Consider the following 20,977-nt stretch of genomic DNA (forward strand, 5'->3'; position numbering starts at 1 on the left):
TTTTGTACAATTTTAGAGTGAAAAAAAGGAAAGGAGCACCACGCAAAAGTTTGGGCACCCCAAGAGATTTGAGCTCTCAGATAACTTTTACCAAGGTCTCAGACCTTAGTTAGCTTATTAGGGCTATGGCTTGTTCACAGTCATCATTAGGAAAGGCCAGGTGATGGCCAGTCCTCGTTAGGAAAGGCCACACATAGACTGGGAAGCCCATTCTGTAAAAGGGCTGGATGGTTTGGACTTCATAAAATGTGTGCAAGATAGTTTTTTGCAGCAACACATAGAGGTACCAACTAGAGAAGGGGCAGTGTTGGATCTCCTGTTAGGGAATGAGATAGGTCAAGTGACAGAGGTATGTGTTGGGGAGCACTTCAGGTCCAGTGATCACAACGCCATTAGTTTCAATATAATTATGGAGAAGGATAGGACTGGACCCAGGGTTGAGATTTTTGATTGGAGAAAGGCCAACTTTGAGGAGATACGAAAAGATTTAGAAGGAGTGGATTGGAACAATTTGTTTTATAGGAAGGACGTAATAGAGAAATGAAGCTCATTTAAAGGTGAAATTTTGAGGGTACAGAATCTTTATGTTCCTGTTAGGTTGAAAGGAAACTTTAAAAGTTTGAGAGAGCCATGGTTTTCAAGGGATATTGGAAACGTGGTTCGGAAAAAGAGAGAGATCTACAATAAATATAGGCAGCTTGGAGTAAATGAGGGTGCTTGAGGAATATAAAGAATGTAAAAAGAATCTTAAGAAAGAAATTAGAAAAGTTGCTTTGGCAAGTAAGGTGAAAATAAATCCAAAGGGTTTCTACAGTTATATTAATAGCAAAAGGATAGAGAGGGATAAATTTGGTCCCTTAGAGAATCAGAGTGGACGGCTATGTGCGGAGCCAAAAGAGATGGGGGAGGTTTTGAACAATTTCTTACTTCAGTATTCACTAAGGAGAAGGATATTGAATTGTGTAAGGTAAGGGAAACAAGTAGGGTGGTTATGGAAACTATGATGATTAAAGAAGAGGAAGTACTGGCGCTTTTAAGGAATATAAAAGTGGATAAGTCTCCGGGTCCTGACAGGACATTTCCTAGGACCTTGAGGGAAGTTAGTGTGGAAATAGCAGGGGCTCTGACAGAAAAATTTCAAATGTCATTAGAAACAGGGATGGTGCCGGAGGATTGGCGTATTGTTCATGTTGTTCCATTGTTTAAAAAGGGTTCTAAGAGTAAACCTAGCAATTATCAGCCTGTGAGTTTGACGTCAGTGGTGGGTAAATTGATGGAAAGTATTCTTAGAGATGGTATCTATAATTATCTGGATAGACAGGGTCTGATTAGGAACAGTCAACATGGATTTGTGCATGGAAAGTCATGTTTGACAAATCTTACTGAATTTTTTGAAGAGGTTACTAGGAAAGTTGACGAGTAAAGCGGTGGATGTTGTCCATATGGACTTCAGTAAGGCCTTTGACAAGGTTCCACACGGAAGGTTAGTTAGGAAGGTTCAATCGTTAGGTATTAATATTGAAGTAGTAAAATGGATTCAGCAGTGGCTGGATGGGAGACGCCAGAGAGTAGTGGTGGGTAACTGTTAGTCAGATTGGAGGCCGGTGACTAGTGGTCTGCCTCAGGGATCTGTACTGAGTCCAATGTTGTTTGTCATATATATTAATGATTTGGATGATGGGGTGGTAAATTGGATTAGTGAGTATGCAAATGATACTAAGATAGGTGGAGTTGTGGATAATGAAGTAGGTTTTCAAAGCTTGCAGAGAGATTTAGGCCAGTTAGAAGAGTGGGCTGAAAGATGGCAGATGGAGTTTAATGCTGATAAATGTGAGGTGCTACATTTTGGTAGGACTAATCAAGATAGGGCATACATGGTAAATGGTAGCGCATTGAAGAATGCAGTAGAACAGAGGGATCTAGGAATAATGGTGCATAGTTCCCTGAAGGTGGAACCTCATGTGGATAGGGTGGTGAAGAAAGCTTTTGGTATGCTGGCCTTTATAAATCAGAGCATTGAGTATAGGAGTTGGGATGTAATGTTGAAATTGTACAAGGCATTGGTAAGGCCAAATTTGGAGCATTGTGTACAGTTCTGGTCACCGAATTATAGGAAAGATGTCAACAAAATTGAGAGAGTACAGAGAAGATTTACTAGAAGGTTACCTGGGTTTCATCTCCAAAGTTACAGAGAAAGGTTAAACAAGTTGGGTCTTTATTCTTTGGAGCGTAGAAGGTTGAGGGGGGACTTGATAGAGGTATTTAAAGTTATGAGGGGGATAGACAGAGTTGACGTGGATAGGCTTTTTCCATTGAGAGTGGGGGAGATTCAAACAAGAGGATATGAGTTGAGAGTTAAAGGGCAAAAGTTTAGGGGTAACATGAGGGGGAACTTCTTTACTCAGAGCGTGGTAGCTGTGCGGAACGAGCTTCCAGCAGAAGTAGCTGAGGCAGGTTCAATGTTGTCATTTAAAGTTAAATTGGACAGCTCTATGGACAGGGAAGGAATGGAGGGTTATGGGCTGAATGCAGGTCGGTGGGACTAGGTGAGAGAAAGAGTTCCGCACGGACTAGAAGGGCCGAGATGGCCTGTTTCTGTGCTGTAATTGTTATATGGTTACAGGTGTCCCCTGCTTTTCGAACGTTCGCTTTACGAAACGTCACTGTTATGAAAGACTTACATTAGTACCCTGTTTTCGCTTTCAGAAGGTGTTTTCACTGTTACGAAGAAAGGCAGCGCGCGATAAAAGGCAGCGCACGTCCCCAGCAGCCGCTCTCCCCCGGATTCGGAACGACATTGCTTTAACACGTGCCTGTGAGCAGCCCTTTGCAAGATGAGTTCTAAGGTATCGGAAAAGCCTAAAAGAGCTCGTAAGGGTGTTACACTTAGCGTAAAACTAGACATAATTAAGCGTTTCGATCGTGGTGAACGAAGCAAGGACAAAGTGAGTTCGGCTTGTGGAAGCTGACGAAGATGATGTTGAAGAGGTTTTGGCATCCCATGACCAAGAACTGATAGATGAAGAGCTGATGCAATTGGAAGAGGAAAGGATAACAATCGAAACCGAATGCAGTAGCGAACTGAACGTGAAGCAACTGAGTGAGATTTTCGCTGCAAAGATAAAGTACGACTTTAATTTTGAAAGGGTACGTAGGTTTAGGGGATATTTGCAGGATGGTTTGAGTCCTTACAAACAACTGTATGATAGAAAAATGCGCGAGGTTCAGCAGTCAAGCAAGCCTTCCACATCAGCCACAGCAGACGACGGACCTCGACCTTTGACATTGAGGCAGGCAGTCATAGGAGAAGATGAGCTGCCTGCCCTGATCGACGATGAGATGACACCCCCGTGTCCCACCACCCCAACACCTGGGCCCCGGACAGATACTGTACCGATTCACGGAGAATGCAGCAGTAGCCGGGAGGCACACAGCACATCTTTAAGAAAAAAGCCGAAATAAACAAGCTAACTAATTAGGTGCCGCCGACATGTAATTGTCGGCCCAGATCAGTGCCGACTTCCGAATGCATCGCCTCTGATCTGGGCAGACAATTATGTGTCGGCGGCACCTAATTAATCAGCATGTTTATTTCGGCTTTTTTCTTAAAGATGTGCTGTGTGCCTCCCGGCTACTGCTGCATTCTTCGCAGCAATGTATCGGGTCGGCGGCCCGGAGGGTGGGGGCTACTGCACCACCCAACCTGCGACGACTCAGCCTAACACACCATCATCAGTTTGCTCGGCAAGCTGTTTTCCCGATTCCGGTAAGTGATACTACACTGCACATACATTATTTCTACTTTATATAGGCTGTGTATTTTTACGTGTTATTTGGTAGATTTGGCAGCTTCATGGTTTAAAGGTTACTGGAGAGCGCGTTTATGCCAACGGCGCTTGCGTGAGATTGTCTGCCGAGAGCGCTTGTGTGAGATTTTCGCTACGGAGATCTGTGCAGGCAATCGTTGTAGGGAAGTATTTCTACTTTACATAGGCTGTGTATTTACGAAACCAAATTTCCCTCGGGATTAATAAAGTATATCTATCTATTTATCATATCATTCCTGCTTTTACTATATGTTACTGTTATTTTAGGTTTTATGTGTTATTTGGCATGATTTGGTAGGTTATTTTTGGGTCTGCGAACGCTCATAAAATTTTCCCCACATAAATAAATAGTAATTGCTTCTTCGCTTTACGACATTTCCGCTTACGAACCGTTTCATAGGAACGCTCTACCTTCATTTGGTGGGGGAAACCTGTATATGGTTATATGATGCAAATTTCAAAGCTTTATAAATACCCTGACTCCTCAAACCTTGTCCCAACAATCAGCAACAATGGGCTCCTCTAAGCAGCCGCCTAGCACTCTGAAAATTAAAATAAATGATGCCCACAAAGCAGGAGAAGGCGATAAGAAGATAGCAAAGCTTTTTCAGGTAGCCGTTTCCTCAGCTCGTAATGTAATTAAGAAGTGGCAGTTAACAGGAACGGTGGAGGTCAAGTAGAGGTCTGGAAGACCAAGAAAACTTTCCAAGAGAACTGCTCATAGGATTGCTAGAAAGGCAAATCAAAACCCCCGTTTGACTGCAAAAGACCTTCAGGAAGATTTAGCAGACTCTGGAGTGGTGGTGCACTGTTCTACTGTGCAGCGACACCTGCACAAATATGACCTTCATGGAGGAGTCATCAGAAGAAAACCTTTCCTGTGTCCTCACCACAAAGTTCAGCGTCAGAAGTTTGCAAAGGAACATCTAAACAAGCCTGATGCATTTTGGAAACGTGTCCTGTGGACTGATGAAGTTAAAATAGAATTTTTTGGCCACAATGAGCAAAGGTATGTCTGGAGAAAACAGGGTGCAGAATTTCATGAAAAGAACACCTGTCCAACTGTTAAGCACAGGGGTGGATCGATCATGCTTTGGGCTTGTGTTGCAGCCAGTGGCACAGGGAACATTTCACTGGAGGGAAGAATGAATTCAATTAAATACCAGCAAATTCTGGAAGCAAACATCACACCGTCTGTAAAAAAGCTGAAGATGAAAAGGGGATGGCTTCTACAACAGGATAATGATCCTAAACGCACCTCAAAATCCACAATGGACTACCTCAAGAGACGCAAGCTGAAGGTTTTGCCATGGCCCTCACAGTCCCCTGACCTAAACATCATCGAAAATCTGTGGATAGACCTCAAAAGAGCAGTGCATGCAAGACAGCCCAAGAATCTCACAGAACTAGAAGCCTTTTGCAAGGAAGAATGGGTGAAAATCCCCCAAACAAGTATTGAAAGACCCTTAGCTGGCCACAAAAAGTGTTTACAAGCTGTGATACCTGCCAAAAGGGGTGTTACTAAGTACTGGCCATGCAGGGTGCCCAAACTTTTGCTTTGGGCCCTTTTCCTGTTTTGTTATTTTGAAACTGTAAAAGATGTAAATAAAAAGTAATCTTGCTTAAAATATTAAAGAAATGTGTCGTCTTTAACTTTATGCCTTTTGGAAATCAGGTCATCCTTTACTCGCTTAGCTATTCACAGTAACAGAGATTTTGACCAGGGGTGTCCAAACTTTTGCATACCACTGTAGTTTGTGGAATCTTACAAGAAAGCATTCAAAAATGGCTCCTAAATGAAGCATAACTCAACTTTAAAGGAGCATTTAAAATGGTTTTATCAATATAACCAGCAGACAGACACACAATTGAGTTACAGTCAGGAATGAAAATGATAGTGAGCAAAATTGGAACATTGAATCTGAAACCTGGCTGGCCAAACAAACTGTGTTACTGTTGTAGTAGGGGCTCACATACACCAGACCAGTGAAGTCAAAAGGTGAAACCTGCAGAAAATGTAACAAAGTAGAACGCTTACAAAGAGCATGTTGGGCAAACAAAAATAAATAAGAGTACAGGAAGGAGAAAAACATAAAAAGTCAAGTTGCAGTTTCAGAATGAGTTTCATAAATCTGCATGCTATTAATGAGAGTGATATAGGACTAAGTAGCCTTGAGATTTACAATGTGAAAACTAACAATGGGCAAGTAAAATGGAATTGGTTACCTGGATGACTTCACTGTTACTAGTAAGGATGACAAGGAACATCTGCAAAATCTCCATTCTGTGTCACGAAGATTAGAAGACTATGGGCTCATGGCACAATGCAGTAAGTGTGAATTATTTAAACCAAGCATCTGTGGTCACACCATTGATGTGCATGGATTACACAACTGTGCTCTCCGACCTCTCTGGTCAGGAAAGACATTATTCCACAAGAGTGAGAAATCCTCCACAGCGATTAAATATTCAGGCTTGACTGGGATAATTAAAATTTTACTATGCTGTGTATGTCTATATAGCAGTTATAATATACTGTATACAGGTTGTAATGCATTCTACATTGAGTTGGAGTTTATAGCTAAGCAGGGAGGATTGTTGTCTATTTTATATTTTACTAATATTTGAGTATATTGTAAATACATTGTTTGGTTAAGGATTGATTGTTGTAAGAACATTTAATCAAATAATATATTTACAATCTATATACTACTAAAACTCTCATGCTCTGTCTGTCTGTGACCTCCAATTAGCGCAAATGGTGCATTACAGCGGCACTCTTTTTGGTTAAATCGAATTAAAATGCGCTAACTTACAGAATGCAGACAAAGTTCAGGTTTATATATTCGTATAAAATTGCTCATTCGCAAAAATCAACAGGCTCCCTTTTAACCCGAGATCCGATCAGCCATCATGGAAATTGGGACGTGACAGCCCGACACATACGCATGGCCAGCCTCAGCAGCGACACTTACCGGAGAAAAAGGGCAGGGCTGCTCTATTTCGAGGGGTCACATTCTGCTAATCACCATCAGCATGTGCAAGATTGGGACAGATCTAACTGCCACCCATCAATAAGAGACAATTAAATCTTATTGTAATGACGTACTTCGAGATACCCATCAAACCCTTTGCTGCAGTCGAAGGACAGCGGTGACTATATCACGTCCATTTAGGAGAGCACCAACCACATCAAGAATAATCAGCATCCTTTGGGTTACTGCTTCGTATCTTCTATCCAGCATTAGGGTGAAAAAAATGGTCAGCCTAATTATGCCGCATGGAAAGGGAAGGGGGACATTATGGTCAAGAGATGACGTCAAACGTCATTGGGAGCAGCAAGGAGGAGGAGAGAACAAGAATCAGATGAGGTCAGGGCCACACGACTCCAGGATCAAAGAGTCAGGACAAAAAAAGATGAGAGAAGAAGAGACAGAGGAGGAGAGGCATGCACGTCTCCAGGATCAGAGACAAACAACAAACAGCAGAAGAGATGAAGAGACGGGGGATGAAAGGGCTGCATGTCTCCAGAATGACAATGAGAGGCACGAGGGTGGCAGATAAACCAGAAATTATGCCATCAGGAGTGTCCTTCATTAAATGAGGAGCAGCTATATTTGCTTTGCTACGCATCGTTCTTCTTTAATAAACTGAGGTTTTCTACTTCAGTTTCCAAAGCAATGCGACACCAATAGCATTCAGGAAAATTTAATGTTCATTCTGGTCACATCAGACTGCACTACCCTTCTCTCAAAGGGTGCTCCAATGGGTCACCCCGTTGTCTAGTATTACTTAAACATTACAGGTTCATTACATGATATATGTAAAAGTATGTGAATGACACATGTCATTATGCAACTATGTTATACGTGCATCTCAGTAAAAGTAAAAATGAAGTTTTCACGTTTCCTTGGTCTCCCCTTTTTTCTTTCTATTAGTTCTATGTTAAGAATTTCAGTCACTTAACTTTTTCAAAAATTCTGGAGTTTCTAGTTTTTAATAACATTTCCTACATTATATTTCATCTGCTACATCCTGATCAATTCACTTGGTATGACGTTATCCCCCTGAAGCCTCTCTGCATCAACCTCATAGGCCACAGAGATAGAGAACCCAGCTTTGTATTGTCAAGAAACCCAGATATATGACACTTGGTCCCTACATCCAGATCTCTGATATAAATTGTGAATAGACAGCGACTCAGCACCAACCAAGCAGCACCTCTGCAGTGACCGTTTCAAATTGAATATAACAGACTTAATTTAAAACTTTTTCTATCCATTTACCACCCTCAACACATACCCCCTCCACAATTCCTCTGACTTTATTTAGTAACTTTTTGCGCAGTATCTCATCAAAACTGACATACACCACCAGGATCTATTAGATTCCCTTTATTTATGCTAGTTATGTCAAAAAGACTTGCTAATCATGCTTTTCTTTCAGAAACTGATGTAGATTTTTCCATTACTAATATTGGTACATACAGTTGAAGTCAGAAGTTTCATACACCTTAGCCAAATACATTTAAACTCAGTTTTTCACAATTCCTGAAATTTAATCCTAGAAAACATTCCCTGTCTTAGGTCAGTTAGGATCATTACTTTATTTTAAGGATGTGAAACGTCAGAATAATACTAGAGAGAATGATTTATTTCAGCTTTTATTTCATCACTTTCCCAGTGGGTAAGAAGTTTACATACACTTTGTTAGTATTTTGTAGCATTGCCTTTAAATTGTTTAACTTGGGTCAAACATTTTGGGTAGCCTTCCACAAGCTTCTCACAGTAAGCTGCTGGAATTTTGTTCTATTCCTCCAGACAGAATTGGTGTAACTGAGTCAGGTTTGTAGGCCACCTTGCTCGCACATGCTTTTTCAGTTCTGCACACAAATTTTCCATCAAATTGAGGTCAGAAAATGATGTCAAGTCTGGTTCATCCTTGGGAGCAGTTTCCAAATGCCTGAAGGTACCACGTTCATCTGTACAAACAATAGTACGCAAGTATAAACACCATGGGACCACGCAGCTGTCATACCGCTCAGGAAGGAGATGCATTCTGTCTCCTAGACATGAACGTACTTTGGCGTGAAACATGCAAATCAATCCCAGAACAACAGCAAAGGACCTTGTGAAGATGCTGGAGAAAACAGGTAGACAAGTATCTATATCCACAGTAAAACGAGTCCTATAGCGACATAACCTGAAAGGCTGCTCAGCAAGGAAGAAGCCACTGCTCCAAAACCGCCATAAAAAAGCCAGACTACAGTTTGCAAGTGCACATGGGGACAAAGATCTTACTTTTTGGAGAAATGTCCTCTAGTCTGATGAAAGAAAAATTGATCTGTTTGGCCATAATGACCATCGTTATGTTTGGAGGAAAAAGGGTAAGGTTTGCAAGCTGAAGAACACCATCCCAACCGTGAAGCATGGGGTGGCAGCATCATGTTGTGGGGGTGCTTTGCTGCAGGAGGGACTGGTGCACTTCACAAAATAGATGGCATCATGAGGAAGGAAAATTATGTGGACATATTGAAACAACATCTCAAGACATCAGCCAGGAAGTTAAAGCTCGGTCACAAATGGGTCTTCCAAATGGACAATGACCCCAAGCATACCTCCAAAGTTGTGGCAAAATTGCTTAAGGCCAACAAAGTCAAGGTATTGGAGTGGCCATCACAAAGCCCTGACCTCAATCCGATAGAAAATTTGTGGGCAGAACTGGAAAAGCATGTGCGAGCAAGGAGGCCTACAAACCTGACTCAGTTACACCAGTTCTGTCTGGAGGAATTGAACAAAATTCCAGCAACTTACTGTGAGAAGCTTGTGGAAGGCTACCCAAAACGTTTGATCCAAGTTAAACAATTTAAAGGCAATGCTACAAAATACTAACAAAGTGTATGTAAACATCTGACCCACTGGAAAAGTGATGAAATAAATAAAAGCTGAAATAAATCATTCTCTCTACTATTATTCTGACATTTCACATTCTTAAAATAAAGTAGTGATGCTAACTGACCTAAGACAGGGAATGTTTTCTAGGATAAAACATCAGGAATTGTGAAAAACTGAGTTTAAATGTATTTGGCTAAGGTGTATGTAAACTTCTGACTTCAACTTTATTTGTACACATGTACATCAAAATATTCTACAAAATACACAGGAGCTGCCGTTCCCAGTACTAATATACATGAGGACCACCACCCCTGTGTATGTTACAGGAAACAGCACTCACTTTATATATTATACTTGCTTCTCAGTTGATTCTATCACTTACCCTACCCCAGACTAACTGATCTATAGTTTCCCTGCTGTCTTTTTCCTATCCTTAATTGAGGGGTTTTATTTGCTTCCTTTCAATTTGTGAGGACTGTTCTAGAAATTGGTTTGCTATCATCACAAATACTGAGGTACAGTACATCTAAAAATCTGGTTCTGCATGCCAGCCATACAGATCATTTCATTACAAGAAAGCATTGAGCTAGCACAAGGGAAAACAATAACAGGAGTAACAATTATAGAGGAAGTGCAGTGCAGACAGACAATAAGGTGCAAAAGAATTAGATGACAACCAGTTTATCTACTATCTCCATTGCCAATTCTTTCAAATCCTTGGGTTGCAAGTTAAAAAGTCCTGGGGATTTAACTGCTTTCAGCTCTATTATTTTTTTCAACTATTTTTATAATTAATGCTAATTTCTTTCAGCTTTTCACTCACTCTAGATACATTATTCTCCAGCATGTTCAGAAGCTTTTCCTCAATGAAAGCAGGCACTAAAGAATTATTTATTTACTCTGCTATTTCCTTAATTCTATAAGAGATTATAAGAGAACCACATTGCCTTTTACTAGTCTTTCCTCATTTTAAACATTCCAATAGATGCTTTTATAGTCCTTATTTATGTTTTTAGATGATTCATTTTGACTTCCAATTTTAAGAATTTGCACGCAAATTGCTCAAAAACTTTGCGACTGCAAGTAAAGCAAAAATTAAAGTGCTGGTGGATCTTAGCAGGTGTAGAGGGTGATGGAGAATCAATGTTTCGGGTTGAGACCATTTATCATAAACTCGAAATATCCGTACTACTGAAACATTGCATGTAAAACCCTGGTTAACCACACTTGGAATATCATTTTCCATTCTGGTCGCCTCATTATAGGAAGAATGAAGAAGTTTTCGAGAGGGTGCAGAAGAAATTTACCAGGATGCTACCCGGATTAGAGATTGCCTTATGAGGATAGGTGGAGCGAGCTAGGCTTTTCTCTCTGAAGTGAAGGAGGATGAGAGGCAACTTCACAGAAGTAAACAAGGTGGCAGAGACAATGAAGGAGTGAGTAGCCAGAGACTTTTCCCAGGGCAGAAATGGCTAATTCCAGGTGGCATAATTTTTAAGTAATTGGAAGATAGCATAGGAGAGGATGTCAGAGGTAACTTTATTTTTTTAAAATCACAGAACTCGGTGGTTGTGTGGAACATACTGCCAGAGGTGGTGTTGGAAGCAGATCCATTAGAGATATTTAAGAAACTCTTAGATAGGCACATGGACAATAGAAAAATGGAGAGCTATGTAGGAGAGAAGAGTTAGATTGATCTTACAGTAGGTTAAAAGGTTGGCACAACATCATGGGCTAAAAGGCCTGTAGTGTGCTGTAGTGTTCTATGTTCTGCAGCATAATATTGCAATAGTAAGTGATTCCTTGCATTTGCACCTCTGTTCATGTAATACCAGTCAACTTTAATCCTGCAGAACGGATAATAAATAAATTTTAGTTGACCTTATATTTGCAGCACAAAAGCACACTTTAGGTTAAGAGAATACAGCAAACTACCCTAACTGGCCATCTCAACATTCCAACCAGGATGAGGTGCTCAATGCAGGGGGCCATTCCAATCAAGCAGTGTTCCTTCAGAAATAAAAATAAAATTGTTGTGTATTTAATAATTCAGTAATATTGTAAATACATTGTTTGATTAAGCATTCTTTGTTTAAATAATTTATTATGGGTTATATGTAAAAGCACATGAATAGCATTCTTCATTACGCCACTATGTCATATGTGCTCACCTCACTAAAGTGAGAAACAAAGAACACACACATCTCCCGGCCCTGTGTTTTTCTTTCAATTAGTTTTATGTTTTGGATTTAAAAAACATCCCTAACAGTGCAGACGAGTAACTTTTAAACTGAACCTGAGATGACTACCTATTGAAGAGCAGCACATTTGTTTCTTCACAAAGGGAAAAGAGATGTTTGAGTTAAAAAAAAACAAGCACAAAATGTCTGTTTCTTCACAAGAGGAAGAGAGAGAGGCAGAAAAAAAGACCAAGAAGAGTTCATACACTGTGGCAGATGATAATAATCATGAATTTTAAAAAAAGCAGAAATACTGGGCTATATCAGAAAAATAAACGCATTTGATTACACAACAGATAATCGGATATTGTATAATGAGAGAATTGAGCAGTATCTTGAAGTAAATGGAAAACCCAATGAGAAAGGAGTGCCAGTGTTACAGAGTGTAAAAGGTACAAAAGCATGCTGTTTGCTTAGAAGTTTAACTACTCCAACCAAACCAGCCAAAATGAACTTTGCTGATGTCATGAAAGTAATGTGGGAATATTTAGAACCAAAACCATTGTTAATTGCAGAATGCTTTAAGTTTCATAAGCAGAATCAGAAAGGAGAGTCCATTTCAGCATACATGATTAAATTGAACAGATTGAGCATTACAAGTTCAGTGATGGGGTTAATGATGCACCTAGAGATTCTTTAGTTTGTGGAATCTTACAAGAAAGCATACAAGAATGACTCCTGAATGTAGCATAACTCACACTTGAAAGAGCAGTTGAAGTCACTGTATCAATGGAAACAGCAGACACAGAAGCAATTGAGTTGCAGTCAGGAATGAAAGTGAACATGAAAAAAATTGCAATGTCTAATCAGAAACCTGCCTAGCAGAACAGACTATGTTACCATTTTTTGTAAGTATTCACATACATCACACCAATGCATGTTTAAAGGCAAAACTTGCAGAAAATGCAACAGTATAGGACACATACAAAGAGCATGCCGGGCAAACAAAAATAAATGGGCTGCAGGGAAGAGAAAAAGATAAAAAGTCAAGTTGCAGTTCCAAAAAAGGCTCTAATCTGCACACTATTGATGAAAAATCTGATAATGATGAGATTGACACAGGACTGACCAGCCTTGAGACTTACATTGTGAAAACTAACAAGAAACAAGCAATATGGCTTACATCAGAAGAGAACAAATTCATTAAAATGGAATTGAACATTAGATCAGCTGTTTCACTCATTCCACAAAATGTGCCTGAATGGCATTTCACAGATACTGAACTGAAGCCTGCAGATATCCAACTAAGAACTCATACTGCTGAAAAGATAACTCCTGCTTAAAGTGTTGGAGTGAGCTACATGCCGATCAAAATGAAAGCACAAGCCCAAAGCTTTGTCTAGCAGCCTGAGATAGATTAGCACATTGAGCAGCTTGCCATGCACTGCTCGGTATGCCAACATGTCCAGAAGAAAGGTGTCCAGAGCTGTGAGAACCACCTCCTGCAGTTCAACTCCTATAACCATCACAGAGCACGCCATCTGTCTGTGTGTGTGTTTTACCTCTCCCTCTTCCTTCTCAGTCCTGAACTGAAGTAGGGTCTCAGCCCAAAATATGACTATTTATTTATTTATTTCCATAGATGCTGCCTGATCTGAATTCCTCCAGCATTTTTTGTGTGTTGCATTGTAAATATATTGTTTGATTAAGCATTCTTTGTTGTGCAAATAACTTATTACAGGATATATATATAAAATTTATTTTGAAAAATTTAATCCTTTATGTTAGGGTCCATTGCTCAGTTCAGTATTTAGTTTCTGGTTGGAATTTATGGGGGGGGGGACCTTGTTAGAATATATATCCTGTAATAAATTATTTATGATATATATATGGCATGTGTCATCATATGTACATACCTCAGTAATGTAAGAAATGAAGCACACATGCATCTCCTGGTTCCATGATTTTCTTTCAATTAGTTTTGTTTTGGAGTAACAAAACATAACAAAAATAATTTTCCAAAACAAGCCTTGACTTAAAATTTTTAAAACTAACGAATAAAGGAAGGCCTTAAATTAAAAAAAACCACCCAAAACACGCAAAATGCTGGGTGAACCCAGGAATTCAGCATGCCATCATCTGTTGTGCACCTTTCTCATTAAAACATAACTATCACAAATTATTATTTTTACCTAAATTTACGTTCTTTAGTAATAAATTTTCAATTTCCCTTTGCGTTCTCCAACATCCCAGTCCTCCCTAGAAGGGATATTGACTAAATCTTCCTTTTTAACCACGCCCCCTCCCCGTAAATTCAGAAACTAAATACTGAACTGAGCAATGTACCCTAACATAAAGGATTAAAATTTTCAAAATAAATTTCTCAAGAATATAAAAAAACATATGACAGCAGATCGATTGAGCTTCGATGCAGAAAATAAATGGGGGAAAGAACGCCTAGCTAGTGGGATTAAAATGAAAGTAATGTGAAAATTAAAATAAAGCAATGAAGAAGGTGGAAATTTTAAAAAAACTTTCTTAGGCAGAGGGTGAAATTAGATGTTTTCGAGCGACGTTCAGAAAAGGTGACGGGCGGTAACCATGGAGACTGGTGGTCGGGTCGCCAGAAACCCCGGACTCGGGTAGGCCGCGCCTCCATTTTTTAAAAAAAAGGGAATCGGTTTTAAAAACAGCGTTCACTTACGCGTCTCTGCCGAGGCGGGTGAGGCCGGTGTTGAGGGAGAGTTTGGCGATGCTCCTCCACAGAGTGTCTCTGCCGATGAGCCGCTGGAACCTCCTGCAGACCTGCGACAGCCTGCCCAGGGCCTGGGCGTCTGTGTACGAGAACAGCAGCAGCAGGATGTCGTCGGGGAGCTGGGGCAGCAGCAGCGCCAGCATCGCCCTCCTCGACCCCCTTGGGCACGGCAGCCCAGCCTGACACCCGAACAGAGCAAATCACACCCCTCCACCAGCACTCACCCCCATCCTTCCCCTCCTTCTATACTCTGCCGGCCGCCATCTCCAGCCGTGCACACGGGAGTCACACACACGTGTAATCGGGGACTGTCGTGTCAACTGTTCCAGTGGCATATATATAATTTATGTCAGAGTTTATATAAAGTACAACTGCAGATCATCTGTTGTAGTGGAAAAGTACAAATCACGCGTGTAAGCAGGGAGAGAATTTGCAAGCAACTGTTCTATGCAATTTTATTATTTTATCTAATACTGCAAGGAGACATCTAATACGTTTTGCATAATTGTTTTATGTATTGGATTGATACGTGTGAACGCAATGGTCGTACACATACACGGATTTAATTTCCTAACGGCATTTGTAAAGCGGTTGAAGTCCGAAGGTTTAGGTTCATCTTATTAGAAAGGAATTGAGTTTTTCCCCACCATATTATGTTATAGATCTGAACATCCTTTGAAGGGGGTATTGTAACCAGAAATGCACATCATATTAAAGATTAGCTTTATTTGTCATATGTACAGCAAAACTTCGAAATATACTTTTTGCGTCAACCACAAGCACAGTCCAAGAATGAGGTGGGGGCAATCTGCAAATGTTGCCAAGCTTCCAGCACCAATATAACACACCTACAGCTTAATAACCCTAACACTTATGTCTTTTAGGTTTGTGGGAAGAAGCCAGAGCACCTGAATGAACCTACACGATTATGGGGAGAACATACAATCTCCTTACAAACAACGGCAGGAAATTAACCCCAATCGTACAGTTGGTGCTGTAAAGCGTTATGCAAATTGTTATGCTACTCTAACTGGATGAACACTTGAAGAGCCAAGATCCCCAAAGCTACAGATAAGGAGCTTGGAAGTGGGAGCATCCAAATCATATTATTTTGCCCTGGTAATGACACAGTGAGATGAATAGTCTTTTTTGGTATAAAACTTAAATTTCTATGATTCTATATATTAGAATCATAGAAAAGTACAGCACAGAAACAGGCACTTTGGCCCATCTAGTCCATGCTGAACTATTTAATCTGCCTAGTCCCATTGACCTACACCCAGATCATAGCCCTCCATACCCCTACTATCCATGTACCTATTCAAGCTTCTCTTAAACATTGAAATCAAGTTTGCATGCACCACTTGTGCTGGCAGCTCTTTCCACAATATCACAACCTTTTCAGTGAAGAGCTTTCCCCTCATGTTCCCCTTAAACTTTTCACCTTTCATCCTTAACCCATGTCCTCAAGTTGTACTACTACTACGTTGACTCAGGCCTAGGGGCCCGGCGTCGGGCACGATGACGGACTCTCCACTTCTCCCTCTCCCTGATCAGTGTGTTCAGTTCATCTACATTAGCTGTGCCATTGTCTTCTAGGAGCGTGTTGACCATAGTCTTGGGAGGGCGCCCAGGGTTCATCCTCCTGTGCTTGGGCTCCCATATGATGACTAGGCTGGCAGGTAGCTTGGGGTGGCGTAGACAGTGCCCCTTTAGTTGCAGTCTTGCCTTGATTTTAGTGAAGAGCATCGGTAGGTTGTTATAGAGCTCAACGTTCGTCATGTGCTGTTGCCAACTCACATCAAGAGCCATCTGGAGCATTTGTGTACAGCAACCATTTGGAGACTTACACATCGTCTTGGTGAGTGTCCACGCCTCGCATCCGTACACGAGAATGGACTCTATGACTGCTATGAAAATCTTCTTTTTAAGCCCTCTGGTCAGATTCGACTTCCAGATTTCCTTCATGTCGTTCATAGCCCTCCACGCCAGCGCCTTCTGTATCTTTATGTCCTTCTCCAAACTCATCATTCTTGACCTGAGGTACTTGTAGTCAAAGACTTTCTTAATGCGATCATTCTCTATGATCTTGAGAGTACCTTCGTCACAGTTAAACACCATGTACTCTGTCTTTTTAGTGTTTAGGTGAAGTTCAACTTTATTGCATTCAATTTCCACGTTTGTCAGTAGCTGCTGTGCTTCCTCCATTTGGTCAGAGAGCAGGACTATGTCATCTGCAAAATCGAGATCTGTGAGTGTAACTGGTCTGACCCTTTTGGTTCGCCCTGGTTTTATGGTAAAACCAAGCTTGTCATGATCTTTGGTAGCTTGACACAGAGCGTAATCAAGGACGATTATAAAGATGTAGGGTGCCAGAGTGTCTCCTTGCAGCACACCAGCTAGGAGCTCGAACACTGCTGTTTCTCCGTCTGGTGATATAATTTTCGCCATGGTTTTGGTATAGCTGGACTCTATTGCTCTCAGTAGATGGTCTGGCACTCCGTAAGCTTTCAGGATCTTCAGCATTTTACCTTGGTGAATGGAGCCAAAAGCTTTGCGAAAATTGATGTAAGCAAGCACGGCTGGTAGGTTGTTCTTCTTGACTTCCTCGATGATCCTACGGAGAGCAAGTATTTACATTACTGTTGTGCGCTTCTGCTGAAAACCATTCTGATTGAATCTTAGTTTAGGGTCAGTGGTGGTGCGAATCCTGTTCAAGGTCATCCGTTTGTATAATTTTGCTAAGATGCAGGTCAAGCTGATACCGCGGTAGTTATCTGTCTTTTTGAGGGATCCAGACTTGGGGACTGGGATAATGTTTGAGAGTGACCACTGTTCTGGTTTGTCGCCTTTCATCAATGCCGTATTACATTTGTCCAGCAAGATTTTGTCCAGGTCACAGATCTTCAGGACATCTGGTGGTATCCCATCTGGTCCAGCGCTCCTGCACTGTTTGAGTGCATATTTGGCCTTCTTCAGTTCCTCAATGGTGAATGGGCCATCATTGATGTCGTCTTGCGTTAGTATCGTGGGTATGTCCTCTTCTTCTTCCGTGATTGTTGGAGGGCTTCCCAGCAGGTTCTTAAAGTGGGTGAACCATGTCAGGACACGGTCCTCTGCTGTTTTACCACTTATTTGACCAAGTTGTAGTACCACTCAAATTCTGTAGACAAAAAAGCCTGCTTTCATTTACCCTGTCTATACCCCTCATAATTTTGTATGTCCCTCAATCTTCTACATTCCTAGTAATGAAGTCCTCACCTATTTAACCTTTCCGTATAACTCAGGTCCTCCAATCCTGGCAACACCCTTGTAAATTTTCTCTGTACTCATTCAAACTATTTACATCTTTCCTGTAGGTAGGTGATCAAAACTGCACAGGATACTCCAAACCAGGCCTCACCAACATCATGTACAACTTCAATGTAACATCCCAACTCCTGTACTCAGTACTTGATCAGTAACTCCAGTAGTGTGCCACTCTACTGGAAGGTCACCCTGGATTCAAGTCTCTGGGACTTGAACCCACAAACTTCCATCATCTGCAGAACTTCTTGTGTTTGGAGCTGCACACAATACTCCAAATTAGGCCTCACCAGCATCTTATACAATTTCAACATAACATGCCAACTCTCTACACTCAATATTTTGATTTACTGTATGAAGGCCAATGTGCCAAAAACTTTCTTTATGACCTCATCTACTTATGGCATCACTTTCAATGAAATATGGACCTGTGTTCCTAGAGCCCGTGTAAGACTTAACCTGGTTGTTCCTGCGGAAGTGTGACTCCTCGACTTGTCCGCATTAAATTTGAGTACAGAGAGGAAATTAAGAACCTGGTGGCATGGTGCGAAGACAATAACCTATCCCTCAACGTCAGCAAGATGAAGGAGTTGGTTGTTGACTTCAGAAGGAGTAGCGGACCGCACGACCCAATTTACATCGGTGGTGCGCAAGTGGAACAGGTCAAAAGCTTTAAGTTCCTTGGGGTCAATATTACAAATGACCTGTCTTGGTCCAACCAAACAGAGTTCACTGCCAAGAAGGCCCACCAGCACCTTTACTTCCTGAGAAAATTAAAGAAATTTGGCCTGTCCCCTAAAACCCTCACTCATTTTTATAGATGCACCGTAGAAAGCATTCTTCTAGGGTACATCACAACCTGGTATAGAAGTTGTCCTGTCCAAGACCGAAAGAAGCTGCAGAAGATCGTGAACACGGCGCAGCACATCACACAAACCAATCTCCTGTCTGTGGACTCACTTTACACCGCACGCTGTCGGAGCAGTGCTGCCAGGATAATCAAGGACATGACCTACCCAGCCAACACACTTTTCATCCCTCTTCCCTCCGGGAAAGGTTCAGGAGCTTGAAGACTCGTGCGGCCAGATTTGGGAACAGCTTCCTTCCAACTGTGGTAAGACTGCTGAACGGATCCTGACCCGGATCTGGGCCATACCCTCCAAATATCTGGATCTGCCTGTCAGTTTTTTTGCACTACCTTACTTCCCATTTTTCTATTTTCTACTTATGATTTATAATTAAAATTTTTAATATTTACTAATTTTAACTATTTTTAATATTTGTAATCCAGGGAGTGTGAAGCACAGAATCAAATATTGCTGTGATGATTGTACGTTCTGGTACCAATTATTTGGCGACAATAAAGTATAAAGTAATTTCCATCTGCCATTTTTCAGCTCATTTTTCTAGCTGGTCCAGATCCCGCTGCAAGCTCTGATACTCTTCCTCGTTGTTCACCACATCCCCAATCTTGGTGTCATCTTGATGGAGACAGACGTCAGAAGCACGGAGGAACATCTGGAGAAACTTCTGAAATGCCTGCTTTGCTGCCGCTGCTACTGTGCGATCGAGAATCTCCGGAGGGGAAGGCCCCAAATCCTCAGCTTTGCCTATTGCTTGGCAGCCGGGGCCGGGGTCGAAGCACTTGGCAGAGATGGTGCTCAGTGCTCGGTGTCGGAGGCTGGAAGTTTCCGGACAGACTCAGGAGTCGGCTGTGGTCGGATGCTTCCAGGGTGCTGCATCGGCAAGTTTGCGGCGCTGGAGGTTCATGGCAGGGAGAGTTTCTCCCTTCTACCGTCTGCGTGAGATGATGGGACTTTCGAGAGACTTTGAGACCTTTTTTTACCGTGCCCATGGTCTGTTCTTTATCAAATTATGGTATTGCTTTGCACTGTTGTAACTATATGTTATAATTATGTGGTTTTAGTCAGTTTTTCAGTCTTGGTTTGTCTTGTGTTTCTGTGATATCGTACTGGAGGAACATTGTATCATTTCTTAATGCTTGCATTACTGAATGACAATAAAAGAGGACTGCGTGTCCTCATAATCTAATCTAATCATCCACAAATTTGCTGGTCCATTTAACCATGTTATCGTCCAGATCATTGATACAGATGATAAAAACAACGATGGGCCCAGCACTGATCCCAGCGGCACTCCACTAGTCACAGGCCTCCAGTCAAGCCAACCCTCTACTACCACTCTCCAGTTTCTCCCACACAGTCAATGTCTAAACCAATTTACTACCTCATTTTGAATGCCAAGTAACTGAACCTTCTTGACCAACTGTCCATGTGGGGCCTTGACAAGTGCGTCACTAAAGTCCATGTAGAAACATCCACTGCCTTGTCTTCATCAACTTCCTTGATAACTTCCTTGAAAAACTCTATAAGATTGGTTAGACATAACCTACCGTGCACAAAGCCATGCTGACTACCCCTAATTTGTCCACGTCTCTCCAAATACTCATATATTCAGTCCCTTAGAATACCTTCCATAACTTTCCCACTATTGATGTCGGGCTCACCAGCCTATAATTTCCTGGTTTAACTTTAGAGCCTTTATTAAACAGCGGAACAACATTGACTATCCTCTAATCCTCTGGTACCTCACCTGACGCTAGGGATGATTTAAATACGTATCTCTGTAGGGCCTTGCATTTTCTGCACATTCTCCCCACCCTCACAGAGTCCAAGGGAACACCTTGTCAAGCCCTGGAAATTAATCCTAATTTGCTTCAAGACAGCCAACACTTCCTCCTTTGTAGTCTCTATAATAGAGCCCATGACCTCGCTTTCCCTCACTTGGATATACTCTGTGTCTGTCTCCCAAGTAAATAGAAATACAAAATTATGATCTTTTTTGGGTCCCCACAAAGATTACCATTCTAATTTTCCAATGGACCAATTTTGTCCTTTGCAATCCGTTTGCTCTTAACGTATCTGTAGAATCCCTTGGGATTCTTCTTCACCTTGTCTTCTGGGAAACCTCATGCCTTCCTTTAGCCCTCCTGAA

General features: G+C 41.4%; 1 protein-coding gene and 1 long non-coding RNA gene across 2 annotated transcripts in view; one reads left to right on the plus strand and one right to left on the minus strand.

Annotated features, from left to right (window-relative positions):
- The window catches only part of fbxw4 (F-box and WD repeat domain containing 4), a 170,676-nt gene extending 155,710 nt beyond the window's left edge, over window positions 1-14,966 (minus strand). Inside the window, exon 1 of the mRNA XM_063071423.1 lies at window positions 14,606-14,966. Coding sequence (XP_062927493.1) covers window positions 14,606-14,799 — 194 coding nt within the window. The 5' untranslated portion in view covers window positions 14,800-14,966. The remainder of the gene's footprint in view (window positions 1-14,605) is intronic.
- LOC134358857 (uncharacterized) lies at window positions 14,485-19,934 on the plus strand. Its single transcript, XR_010020969.1, has 3 exons — window positions 14,485-14,543; window positions 15,541-15,775; window positions 19,360-19,934. It is a non-coding gene; the product is annotated as an uncharacterized LOC134358857 (long non-coding RNA).
- The last annotated feature ends 1,043 nt before the right edge of the window (window positions 19,935-20,977 follow it).

This window comes from Mobula hypostoma, chromosome 19 (assembly GCF_963921235.1).
Source record: "Mobula hypostoma chromosome 19, sMobHyp1.1, whole genome shotgun sequence".
NCBI lineage: Eukaryota > Metazoa > Chordata > Chondrichthyes > Myliobatiformes > Myliobatidae > Mobula > Mobula hypostoma.